The 13,962-nt window shown below is 46.6% G+C and overlaps 1 protein-coding gene across 4 annotated transcripts in view; it reads left to right on the top strand.

Annotated features, from left to right (window-relative positions):
- B4GALT2 (beta-1,4-galactosyltransferase 2) overlaps positions 1-5,524 on the top strand; it is a 235,736-nt gene extending 230,212 nt beyond the window's left edge. For 3 of the 4 annotated variants that reach the window (XM_063939490.1, XM_063939489.1, XM_063939488.1), the window contains exon 7: positions 2,165-5,524. In XM_063939490.1, coding sequence (XP_063795560.1) covers positions 2,165-2,315 — 151 coding nt within the window. In that variant the 3' untranslated portion in view covers positions 2,316-5,524. The remainder of the gene's footprint in view (positions 1-2,164) is intronic. The other variant, XR_010186623.1, reaches the window with a different exon arrangement.
- Positions 5,525-13,962: the final 8,438 nt, after the last annotated feature.

The raw sequence follows: 13,962 nt of genomic DNA, 5'->3' as shown, positions 1-13,962 counted from the left end.
TTGTTGTTTTTTTATATCTATCTATCTATCTATCTATCTATCTATCTATCTATCTATCTATCTATCTATCTATCTATCTATCTATCTATCTATCCAGTCTCTCTGGGCGGTGCATTGTTTGGTATTTCTAGAACAATGGCTGCAAGTATACAGCACAGAGAGAAGTGGGTTCTGGGTTGATAAATCAGGCTACATTCATTAAATGGCATTACGTTGCTGTGTCACACTAACATACTACATACCGCAGCTCTGAACGTGTAAATGTGTCCGCTGTATGAGAAGTAATATCTCCAGTTACTGAAGCTGTAGGTGAGAACACTGTAATTAACTGCACCATTTGTGTCCAGTGGCCGGCATGTTACGCAACAGTAAATTCACAGAAATAATTTGTGGAGCTCTAGAACTTTACACGGAATCAGCATCATCTGGTGGGGTCTCCAGGGACCGGCAGTACTCAGACAATGCAGAGAGTCAGCGCTGATAGCAGCATTGGTTCATGCGGTCAGATAATTACCTCCGCTGCTGTATAATCACCGGTCAGTATGACTGGCTGATCACGCTGTATCCACATCAGATTCCCTGCGCCAGCTTGTCTGTGCACAGTGTTTCTTATCCCGTTACTAACGTGCTGAGATAGTCAGCAGCACTGTACAAAGGTGAGCATATAAAGCAAACATACAGGAAAGCCATGCAAGACCGAGAACCCATCCATGGGAGTTTATGGGGTAAATTCATTACCGCTTCTAAAACAGAGAATTGCATACCTCCCAACTTTGGTGTCTCACAAAGAGGGACATCGGCGCACAGCGTCTATTGCAGGAGCCTCCCATCTGCCCCCCCACCACGGGATACTGCGGCCTGCGGGTGGGACAGCGGGACAGTCCCCAAAAAAACGGGACTGTTCCGCGAAAATCGGGACAGTTGGGAGCTATGGTATTGGTGATGTTGCCCATAGCAACCAATCAAATACTGTCGATTATTTTCTAAAAGGCAATAGAGAAATTATAGCATCTGATTGGTTGCTAACAGCAACATCTCCAATTTTCTGTTTTAGAAGCTTTAGTAAATTTACCCCTAATTATAGTGACAGAATTGAGCGGTAAATAATTTACTGGGGGGGAACTGAAATGTTATCGCCCCCAATCTCCCGTCTCAAGTGATAGGCGATTGTAGGTGGCGATAATCATTTGATGCCCCCTATTGCGCTGATTAGTGGTGGGTTTAGCCACGTAATGCAGGAAAAAGTGCCGTTTGGGTGCCCAAACGGATCACTTTTCACATATTTCAGCTCGCCACCAACGGCGGTGCGAGCTAAAATGTAGACGCCGGCAGCCGATTCTACCCGAACAGATCTACATTTGAAATATCTCCGTTCTGCGCCATCTAATGGCCGCCGGCCAAAGAAATTATTTAAACCTCTCCCACTATGGGGGTCATTCTGACCCGATCGCTCGCTGCAGTTTGTCGCAGTGCAGCGATGAGGTCGGAACTGCGCATGCGCCGGTGCCGTAGTGCGCCGGTGCATGGCAGCTTTTGTTACCTAGCGATCGCCTCTGAGACCTTGTGGAGCGCACCTGTGTTCCAGTATTGTCAAACTGTAAAGTACCATTGTTCTGTATGCACCGGATAATGTCTCTGGACCTGCTATTTTCTTGTAGTTGTATATGAGGCACCTACAAAACAGGGCTGACACTCCCTTATCTTGGAAAACGCTTCCCGTCACCGCCCCCAACTGGCTGCAGCCTGTCAGTCACCTGACGTCCGATGATGTGCAGTATGAGTTCTTCACAGGCGCAGTTCAAAAAAACATTGGATATGCGCGTAAAACATCAGGTTTGCGCACATCTCTGAATTAGGCCCCCTGTCACCTGCCAGTCTCCCTCCTTCTCCTGGCCCATGAGCTGAAGGTGAGGTGCTCGCTCTGAATGTTAAACACAACTGACAGGGCCAGTGCTAGTTTAATCCAACAGATTGACTCTCGATCTGTTAATCCACACCCACTGTGTGTGAGTCTGTGTGTATAGTTGTGTGTACATGAAATACACAGATTTCCAGTGTTAATATCTAACAGTGGAGTTACTTCTGCTCTGCCAAGCATTATTGGCGTGTTAGTTTTCCTACTTTTGGACATTTCATTCTCTTTTCCCTTTTTATTATATTCCAGATTCACAAAGATCCAGAACACGAAGGTTTCCATGAAGAGGGACGGCATCCACTCACTGCACTATCACGTCGTCCACTCTGCCAAATACCCCATGTACACCAACATCACAGTGGACATCGGGAAGCCCCCGCCTCGGCCAGCCCGAGGATAAAGCTGATTCATTGACTGGCACTTTACCCGACCCACATCCTCAGAGGCGTCTGTGGGGTTTTCTAAGCATAAATAAACTTGACACCGATTCGTACAACCCCCACCGGTTGCGTTTTCTGGCGGTTCTAATCGCGGGGGAGCCAGCATCTTGTCTGGTTTCACCAACCAACAACTAAAAAAAAAATTAAAAAAAATGCCATTATGTTGCTGGAAATTGTCCTCAGGAGCTCATGGCGGTTTCCTGCTGAGGAAAGGTGATCTACTGGGATCTACTGTGATCTGCTGGCCATTGTTTGCCATGCACAGAGGCAGACTACACTGGAGACAATTCCTGACTTTCCGTTTCTGAAACTACCGTACAATAACGTGAGGTTTTTTTCTTCTCTCCGTCTTTTTTCACACATGATAGGGTTTGATCCAGGAACTTTTTCGTTTTGTGTTTTTGCTTTTTTTTCTAGGGCCTCTGGGGTGGGGGTGGGGTGGGATGCACTCGCTGGCGATGTAGAATGTTCAGGCTCAGCCCACCAGCACCACTGGAGAATAGTATTCTACAAGCTGGTGCATTACAAGTAATAAATAAACTCACTGTAATCTGCCGCGGGTCTCCGAGCAGATTAAACGTTTATGCCTTGCATGTCTGGGGATGGAAAGGTTAATTACCACTTTCTATAGTATATACATATTATTATCCAGAGTGATTTGTAACTGTAACGGCGGGATACTATTTTTACGGGTTTTGTTTTTTTTCTTTAATCATGTTTCCCAAAATGATTCCGTACACAACGATGGACTGGGGGACAATTATTCTGCAGGACACAAGGAAAAAAAATGCCTTATGCAAAATGACATCATTAATGGTGTTCTGATATGGGAGTATAGTATTGTACATGGCAGCCACCATCATAGTTTGCAGGGTGCAGAGAATGCAGATCCTTTAATTACAGGGTCAGCGCAGCTGGAAAAGTTGTATCTGGAGATTATATTTCCTGTGTGCGTAAGAATCTCCATACAGGGTACTTTCCAAGGTTGGAGCAAGCAGAAAGTGAGGATCAATTAGAGGTAAACTGAATGCACAAGGAAGAAAATGTATAGAGAATGTGTAGTTTATCTGCCACATTCTGCATTTATAGTAAACCCACCCCCACCCCCATGTATTTTCTGTTCTAATCCATGTTACCCACTGTTACTATCTAATTTACTATGGCTGTAAGATACGTATAATTCTTTTCTCCACATCCCGCTAATGTGTGATATTACATTTTCTTTTCTCCCCGTAACATGCAGCCAGCTGGGGAAAGTGGTTTGGATACAGCAGATCAGGAACGTGCAGAGGAAACCTTTCTGCAGTACCTCTCCTGCAATCTCACAGTCTGAGAAATCAGGGTTGTAGTGCTTAAGACCCTGGTAGTGAGACGATCACGCACGTTTCACCTGGTGGAGGTCGGATTTCTGTCACTGGAGAAGGATATTGTGGTTTTTCAGCATAGGGAAGCGGAACATTAACCAAGAACTGCATGTGATTCCCTTTTCCAAACAGAGCGCGGACCCTGCATGTAAGTTATACACACATCCGCTAGGTGGAAACTGGGCCTTATATCAGTATCCGTATGTGGGCCATGTCTGAGCGGGACACGTAATGTAGGTGGGTGGCTACTGGAGATTCGTTACTTCATCTCGGAGAATGAGCAAAGATGGAGGCACTTAGGGAGCAGAGTGCACTATTGGACTATTTACAGTACTTGAGTGGAAATAAAGGTGACAGCATAGGCTGGGGATGACAACCATGAAATTATTCTTTTCATGCAGCAATTCTAGGTCTGTAGATCCTAATTCATGAAATCACAACATTATTTTGCCTTTTATTGGCTGTAAGGAATCATGTGATAACAACACAGCCAATAGGACGATGTTTAGATCAGATTCAGAGAGCAGGAATCTCTATCATATTAAAGTGTCATTAAAATGTCACAAACCGTCCACCCCAATGCTCCTACATTGTCTAAGTGTATAGACAGTCTTGCCTGAGGGCATGTTATACACATATACACATCTTATACACTTATAGGAGTTCTCGAGAGGCCTATACATCAGGGGTGAAAATTCCCCGTCCTCCCAATGTCTGCATTAGGGAATCGCGGCTCTGATGTATGGCCGCATGAGTTTGGGAGCAAAGCAAAAAAGCGAGTAACTTTGCACTTGGGCAAAACCATTCTGCATTGCAGGTGGGGCAGATGTAACATGTGCAGAGAGCCTTTGAAGTGAGAGGGGCGTGTCCAAACTCAAATCTAAATTGCTGTGTCAGTATAAACCTGTCCAGCATTTGTGGGCTACATGCAACAGCAGCCAGTATTTATACTGCATGCAAAATAATAAATGTGTTTGCTCCACTTGCATCGCAGCACAGTTTGTCCAGGTGCAGTTATTTCCTTTATTTATTTATTTTCTTTGCTCCCAACTGAGGAACAGATGTATTAAGCCTGGAGAAGTGATAAAGTGGAAGGCGATAACGCACCAGCCAATCTGCTCCTGTCAGTTTTCAAACCCAGCCTTTAACTTGACCGGAGCTGATTGGCTGGTGCTTTATCGCCTTCCACTTTATCACTTCTCCAGGCTTAATACATCTGCCCCTAAGTCTCATAGAATTCCAGCTGCTGTATACAGTGGCTGAATATTCTAGAACGTACCTCTATCCAAAGTGGTTGCCCAGACGCCACAGCCGAGGCCATTCAATCTTCTGGCCTTTGCACATAAAAGGTATACAAGGTTAGATATTATAGGACATCATTTGACATTGGGAGTGTATAGTTATAACACCCCTCGTTGTGGTTGTATTTGGCATTCCATGTTAATTAGCCACATAATGAGCTCTCCTAAACAATGGTTGAACTGGAATAAGCTCCTTCATTAAGTACATTTTGGTGCCAAGTCCCTGTTACATACACCCTGCAGACTCCTAGAATTGCTGATGAGTCCTCAGATGGTTCAGTCAGAGAATTTATATAGAGCAGGCCGCGGGAGAGGCTGCGCCACGGCGTGAGGCGGAATCTGGAATCCTTTATATGTTAATGTGAGTTGAGGGGCGGGGCGGAGAGTCTGTCCACTTTGGATGTTTCTTGTAATTATTTTTCTATAACTGTGTGAAGGGGTTTGAAGACAATATTATTATGGCCTCAGCCTTTACAGATTTCATAAAATAATCATTTAAAAGCACTCTGGATAAGACTCTTTCATGTCTCTGGTCAATCTTTCTTTCTAAAGTGTTTATAATGCTTCTCTGTAGGGGAGGGGACATGTCCCGGCACTGTCTCTTGTGGAGGGAAAAAGGCCTCAGTGTACATCTGCTGGTGTTATTAGAGGTAAATACGGTAACGACAACACATGTTCTACAATATATAGAAATCCAGAGCAGGTCCAGATGCCATAATGTGCTGTTCCTTATATAACGTGTTCCAGTGTGACAGGTAATACTGAAAGCTGATCTTGGGGCCAATTCAGTAAGGATAGTAAATTCTGCTAATCAGCAGAATTTGCTATCCTTTTGCATGCATGCTGGAGGCCGCCCCCGTTCACGCCGCCCCCGTTCTGGTTGCCCCGCAACGCTCCGTTTCCTCCCTGAAAACGAATCGTTGCCACCCCGCAACCGCCTCTGCCTGTCAAACAGGGGGCCCCGCAAAAAATGCGGACGCATGCGCAGTATGGCCCGCGACACCTCCGCAAAAATTCCGGACGGATCGCAAATTAACCCCCGTAATCCAGAATTCAGCGCAGGACAGGAAACCGCACCGTCAGCCAATACACAGAGAGCTTCACAGAGCGGAGTCTAATTCAAGGAAGCTGAGGGCAGGTTGGACTGGCCCACAGCGGTGCAGGGGAAACCCCCGGTGGGCCCCGCTGACTGGTGCCCCACTCCTCCTCTAGGGATCAGGTTCCAGGTGTGCACTTGAATTATACTTATGTTACTTTATACTGCACAGGACTATGGTTTATTTTCTACATGCATTGTTGTTATTAATCTGGTACATTATCATGCATGCACTAGCAGTATTTACTATATATACAGTATATTTATCAAGGGTCGAAGTCTATGCACTCCCTAATGGATGGGTAAACCAATGTGGAGGCTGGCCACACCCCTAAACATGGGCCCCTACCACTGTGTTCCTCCGGTGGTCCCTTCATGCCCCAGTCCGACACTGGCTGAGGGTCAGTCCTATTACACTTCAGCACCAGGTAATGCCATTGTATACCAGGTGATACCACATTTTAGTACTTTACCTGCGTATAATTGGCGCCAGATACAGCTCGCCCCTCTCAGTGGGCTCTTACAGTATGGACATATTTATGGAGATCTGCTTATAGATAAGCGCCCCAGAGCCTGTCATACTAGCTGTTACCTGAACTAGAACCAGTAACCCGAAGCACAGGGATATTTTACATTCAGCCCCACTTCAGTGAACATGGAGAAAGGCTGGCTAATGGAACACCGAGGTATGACCTGCAGTAATTCACCTTCTCTCAAAGGGACGTAGATAAAATATAGATAACAAAAAAAAACAACAACGGTGGGTCTGGAGAATATTTCGGTGACGCAGAGAAGGAAGTTCTTTGGAATCCATAAATAATGTGCACTTAAATAGTTTGGAACCACCAGTATAAAGTCAGTATGGTGATAGGCTACCATGTGCAGGCGGTGAGGGGTGTATGCGCCATGGCATTGAGGGGCAGATGTATTAAGCCTGGAGAAGTGCTAAAGCAGTGATAAGAGTAACGTGATAACGCACCAGCCAATCAGCTTCAATATGTAAATTAACAGGAGCTGATTGGCTCATGCGTTATCACCTTCCACTTATCACTGCTTTAGCACTTCTCCGGGCTTAATACATCTGGCCATGAGTATACAAATGCCTGGCATTGTGCCGGAGGAATGCAACATCGGCTTCACTCAATTGGTGCCTGGCTCATGGTGGAAGTTACCTGGAAGCTCCTCGTTCAGTGACAGATCTGGCTGGAGAATGCGGCCTCATGCACCCTTCCACAATATCACTTATCTGATTGCTTACAGATCTGAGGACTGTGAGGCTGTGACATGTGGATTACATCAGTCTAATACTTATCACAGCAATCATCAGACACATGTACACTGTGAATGAGACACTGGGGTAAATTTACTAAGATTCGTGTTTTCCCGTTTGAGGTCAAAGTTCAATCACGAATGACATCGAAAGTGTAAATATGCAACTTTTTGAATTGATTACGACTAATTTACTAAGCTGCCGTATTCTGCATTTTCGGGTTTTCCGATGTCGATGTCATTCGTTTTTTTAGGCAGTGTTTTACGTGAGTGACTTGTAAAACACTGCCGACTTTAATACAATTAATCTCGGCCGGATCTGAGAGATCCGTGCTGGGCTTCATTGTGCACTTTGTTAAACAAAAAAATTAAGTTTAAATGTAAAAAAAAAATTGCGTGGGGTCCCCCCTCCTAAGGCAAACCAGCCTCGGGCTCTTTGAGCCGATCCTGGTTGCAGAAATATGGGGAAAAAATGGACAGGGGTTCCCCCATATTTAAGCAACCAGCATCGGGCTCTGCGCCTGGTCCTGGTTCCAAAAATACGGGGGACAAAAATAGTAGGGGTCCCCCGTATTTTTGAAACCAGCACCGGGCTCCACTAGCTGGACAGATAATGCCACAGCCGGGGGTCACTTTTATACAGTGCCTTGCGGCCGTGGCATCAAATATCCAACTAGTCACCCCTGGCCGGGGTACCCTGGGGGAGTGGGGACCCCTTCAATCAAGGGGTCCCCCCCCCCCAGCCACCCAAGGGCCAGGGGTGAAGCCCGAGGCTGTCCCCCCCCATCCAATAGGCTGCGGATGGGGGGCTGATAGCCTTTGTGAAAAGTGATTGATATTGTTTTTAGTAGCAGTACTACAAGGCCCAGCAAGCCTCCCCCGCAAGCTGGTACTTGGAGAACCACAAGTACCAGCATGCTGCGGAAAAACGGGCCCGCTGGTACCTGTAGTACTACTACTAAAAAAATACCCCAATAAAGACAACACACACACACCTTGAAAGTATAACTTTAATACATACATACACACCACCATATACACATACTTACCTTATGTTCACACGAGGGTCGGTCCTCTTCTCCAGTAGAATCCATGGTGTACCTGTAGAAAAAATTATACTCGCATAATCCAGTGTTTTCGGCTCCTCGGTAAATCCTTTTGTAATCCACGTACTTGAAAAAAATAAAAAAAACGGATACCCGACCACGAACTGAAAGGGGACCCATGTTTTCACATGGGCCCCCTTTCCCCGAATGCCAGAAACCTACTCTGACTGATGTCCAAGTGGGTTTCCTCAGCCAATCAGGGAGCGCCACGTTGTAGCACCCTCCTGATCGGCTGTGTGCTCCTGTACTGTCTGACAGGCGGCACACGGCAGTGTTACAATGTAGCGCCTATGCGCTCCATTGTAACCAATGGGGGGAACTTTCAGGTCAGCGGTGAGGTCACTTTCGGTCAACCGCTGACCTGAAAGTTCCCACCATTGGTTACAATGGAGCGCATAGGCGCTACATTGTAACACTGCCGTGTGCGACCTGTCAGACAGTACAGGAGCACACAGCCGATCAGGAGGGTGCTACAACGTGGCGCTCCCTGATTGGCTGAGGAAACCCACTTAGACATCAGTCAGAGTGGGTTTCTGGCATTCGGGGAAAGGGGGCCCATGTGAAAACATGGGTCCCCTTTCAGTTCGTGGTCGGGTATCCGTTTTTTTATTTTTTCAAGTACGTGGATTACAAAAGGAGTTACCGAGGAGCCTTCAACCATGGATTATGTGAGTATAATTTTTTCTACAGGTACACCATGGATTCTACGGGAGAAGAGGACCGACCTGCGTGGGAACATAAGGTAAGTATGTGTATATGGAGGTGTGGATGGATGTATTAAAGTTATACTGTCAAGGTGTGTGTAATGTCTTTATTGTGGTATTTTTTTAGTAGTAGTACTACAGGTACCAGCGGGCCCATTTTTCCGCCGCATGCTGGTGTACTTGTGGTTCTCCAAGTACCAGCTTGCGGGGGAGGCTTGCTGGGCCTTGTAGTACTGCTACTAAAAACAATATCAAACACTTATCACAAAGGCTATCAGCCCCCCATCCGCAGCCCATTGGATGGGGGGGACAGCCTCGGGCTTCACCCCTGGCCCTTGGGTGGCTGGGGGGGGGGACCCCTTGATTGAAGGGGTCCCCACTCCCCCAGGGTACCCCGGCCAGGGGTGACTAGTTGGATATTTGATGCCACGGCCGCAAAGGCACTGTATAAAAGTGACCCCCGGCTGTGGCATTATCTGTCCAGCTAGTGGAGCCCGGTGCTGGTTTCAAAAATACGGGGGACCCCTACTCTTTTTGTCCCCCGTATTTTTGGAACCAGGACCAGGCGCAGAGCCCGATGCTGGTTGCTTAAATATGGGGGAACCCCTGTCCATTTTTTTCCCATATTTCAGCAACCAGGATCGGCTCAAAGAGCCCGAGGCTGGTTTGCCTTAGGAGGGGGGACCCCACGCATTTTTTTTCCTGTAAATTTAGAACATTTCCCCCCCCTTCCCACTGAAAAACATGCACGGATCTCATGGATCCGTGCATGCCTATACAAACACGGGATATAAAAGCAGGTCTGTTTTTTTTTAGCACTTTTTCACGATTTGTATTTTATCACGGCAGTGTTTGGCTATTGTCGGCAGTGTTTGTGTTTTGCACTTTTTAGTAAATTCCCGATTTCTAGCAAATTGCAGGCGTATTTGACCGATGGTGTATTGATTCGTGATTTTTTTTCCTAGGACTTCCAAAATATTACGAATGCCCTCATCACTGCCGTGATTTTTGCTTAGTAAATTACCGAGATGACACTTTGATGAAAAAACGGCATCTCGGTCAAAATCGGGACCTTAGTAAATATACCCCACTGTCGTGATTAATAGTGATTTATACTGTATATCACACATCATTACCCCAGTTCTGTGAGACAGTCGTGCTAACCACTAAGCCACCATGCTGTCCCTCCTGTCAGCAAGTAAATGCTGCAACATGGAGATGATCAGTCCTTGCCATTAGTAACGGCTGGCATTACTTATGAGGGAATGACTACACCTAAACCATGCCTGATAAATACGTCACACGGCATTATAGAGCCCGTCACTGCACTCAAGCTGCGGAGATCTTTAGGGCGGCCTCACGCGTGCACTCGCCCGTTTGTTGTGAACATGGGGATGTGTTTTATGCACACTAGACAGCCATGCATTGCCAGGTGTCAGGCGCAGTGTCAGCTCTGCGACCTAACTATAATATTCCGCTCTGCAGATGCCCCGTCGCACAGCTTTTAATAAAAATGGCTGCTTATGCCACATGTTGAAACATGCAGGCAATTTATGGATTATGGGTGTGATTCAAACCTGATCGCTGGGCTGCTAAAATTGTTGTCCTGCGATCAGATAGTCGCCGCCCCGGGGGAATATATATTCGGCGTGCAAGTGTGCGATCGCATGTGTACGCCGAGCTGCTAAAATATCTCTCAGTCAGCGGACAGCTGCAAATCTATTCGCACATAACTCACCAGTGAACGGTTTTTACCAGTGTGTGCTGTCTGTGCACAGCTCAAGACTTACTCCTACAGTGCGATCAGAACGGGCTGATCGGGTCCGGAGCTGACGTCACACACCCTCCCTGAAAACGCTTGGGAACGCCTGCGTTTTCCCTGACACTCCCTGAAAACGGTCAGTGACCACCCACAAACGTCCGCTTCCTCTCAATCAGCATGCGAATGGCTGTGCGATTCGAATTTTCGCACAAGCCTGTTGCTGTTCGGCGATGCCTGTTGTTGTTTGGCGACGCGCGTGCGCATTGGGGTGCATACGCATGCACGGTCTATTGCTGATTGGCCGCTATGCTGAAACGCACAGCAGTAATCAGGTCTGAATCACCCCTGTGTTTGTCCCAGGTTCGGCTTCCATGATCACTGAAGCTTCTGCTAAAGATGCCCCAAGAACCCCCCCACCCACCCCCATTCTTTCAGAGCCACTGAGGTCTACTCTGCCTCCATGTCAGCCATAATTATAGGCATGGGCCTGCCCATCCAGGGATGGTACTTGCTAAATTAATGTATGATTCCCACCTGTTGCTATCAACATGCTAGGTGTCCCCCGATTATCCAGGTGTCACCTAGCGGTTTTCATCTAAGATGCTTATTCCAGAGGAAAAGACATTGGGTGCAAGCTGCGTCACGCGGGACCTGGCGTGTGGCGAGAATGGGATACCTATACATCCCTATATATATTACAGTAGACAGTGAGGCAGGCCAAAGAGTGACAAGGACTGTCGCAAAAGGCGTGTGGTAGAAAAGATCTACACTGTCTAGATAGACAGTCATTAGGGTGACCCCATATGGTCGACATGCATTAGGTCGACAGGGTCACAAAGTCAACATGAAAATGGTCGACAAATTTGATGTTTTCTTTTTGGGTGTAATTTTGTATGTTTAACAATATGTAAGCACAATTAGTGTAAAGTGTTCCCTTGCAGAATCGCTTTGCTCGTGTCACTTCTGGCAAAGTGTTCTCTGCGCTCGCCACAGGTTACTGTTCCCAGTTGTTGTCCACATGGATATGAAATCAAGCAAAAGTTGTGAAACCATGAAAGAAAATGAAAAATTAGTGGGCAGTCGCCCCAGGTCCCCACATACTGGGGACCCCACACGTAGCCACATCATCAGCATAATGTGAAATAGGGACACAACAGTGTCTGTAACGCATTTGTGGTGCTGGGAGTATTTACACAGTACAGTGATAAAATCACCAGCATATCTTACTGGTAAGGGTCCCCACAAACCTTCATCTGGAACTGGCAACAATTAGCTCTAGAATGGGGCTGGTATTAGGATGCCGACGGTTAGAATACCAACAGCGGCATCCCAACACTTGTGAGGTAAGTATCCTAACCCTGCTTCTCTAGCCCCTAACTCTAACCCTCCCTTCCCGCAGCCTGACCCTAACCGTCTCCAGTCCTCCACCACCCCCCGCAGCCTAACCCTCCCCGGTGGTGCCTAGCCCTAACACCCCCCCCCCCACACACACACACAGCCTGACACTAAGGAGTCCCGGCATACTAATGTTCGGGATGCTGGCAGTCAGGATTTTGGTGCCAGCATTTTGATCCATGTTGGGATTCTGGTGTCTGTATTCCAACTGCCGGGATCCCGAATGCCGGTATGTTGACCGAATCCCCTTGAATAATGTCCTTTCAAATCTGTAAACTTAGAATTAATGCACAAGTTAAGGGCCCTACACATTGAGCGATCCGCCTCCGATCTGGCCGACGGCGGATACGGGCGACCCGGCGGGGGGGGGGGGGGGGCAGTGACGGAGCTTCACTCCCCCCCGTCACCCGGCTCCATAGCAGTGCAGGCAAATATGGACGAGATAGTCCATATTGGCCTGCATGCACAGGCGACGGGGCACGAGCGCAGGGCCGCGCATCGTTCATCGCTGGAGCCTCCACACTCAAAGATATGAACGGTATCTCGTTCATTAACAAACGAGATCGTTCATATCTTTGAGTATTATCGGCCAGTGTGTAGGGCTCATTACCCAAACGCCTCCATAACCCACACTGCCAGCTCCAAATCCCTGTGGCCACGCTCTTATTTCCTAGTACAGCACTCGCACATAATACAGATGTATCCACATTTATCTTGACTGTTAATAGGATTAACTGAGACTGGCCAATCAGACTTAATCCCCTGCTGTAATGACTTAATCCCCTGCTGTTTTGTTCTCTGTATTGTATTGCAGTTGAGAACAATAGATGAAGGGTTTATGCTAATAAATCATGTTGTGACTAGGCACAGAAAACTACTCAAGATAACACTGGACCCATCTGTAACTCCACATTCTAGCACAGTGCGCTGTAAGCCGGTTACAGGAGTGGAGCATTAAGGGGATCCATAATTTCAGCTGGAACGTAAACTGAATAAAGTCCCAATGCTGCCATCTTGTGGTTATATAAGCGACCTGCTGCCAATATGAAATAAATGTGCATGCTGAAAGTAATCAGTGTTGTTTCGCATCTTGAATTAGCAGAAACCAACCTGAGACTCGGATCATTACTCTTAATAACATCCGTAGTGTTTGCAAATCAACCATCACATCTTTTGTATTGAGGGTTTATCCTTCCTTCTAGCTGCAAATAACAAATATTCATTGAAGCGTAGGTAATTTGACCTTGCTTCAATGTATCTGTGAGATGGGTCCATTAAAGCGACCCAAAGTAGCGCTGCAGCGTAATCTGCTATGTACTTTACATAATGCGCTCCCATAGAATTCTATTATATTTTATCAAGCATGTGAGAACGCTGCAGGCCAGGTTACAATTGACTCGATACAAAGAAATTGTGTGTACAGGTCCACTTGCTGGAGCCCCGGCAACAGAGAATATACACTAGATAACTTCTTATATAGAGAACGTTGTATATATAATATAACCCCATATAGGTAAGTCCACATATAGCTGACTCTGCGTGCGTACTATATATATATATATATATATATATATATATATTTATATTTAAAAACTCTGCTCATAGATAAC

The sequence above is a fragment of the Pseudophryne corroboree genome, chromosome 9 (assembly GCF_028390025.1).
Source record: "Pseudophryne corroboree isolate aPseCor3 chromosome 9, aPseCor3.hap2, whole genome shotgun sequence".
Classification (NCBI taxonomy): domain Eukaryota; kingdom Metazoa; phylum Chordata; class Amphibia; order Anura; family Myobatrachidae; genus Pseudophryne; species Pseudophryne corroboree.
This window is presented reverse-complemented; position numbering and strand designations above follow the sequence as displayed.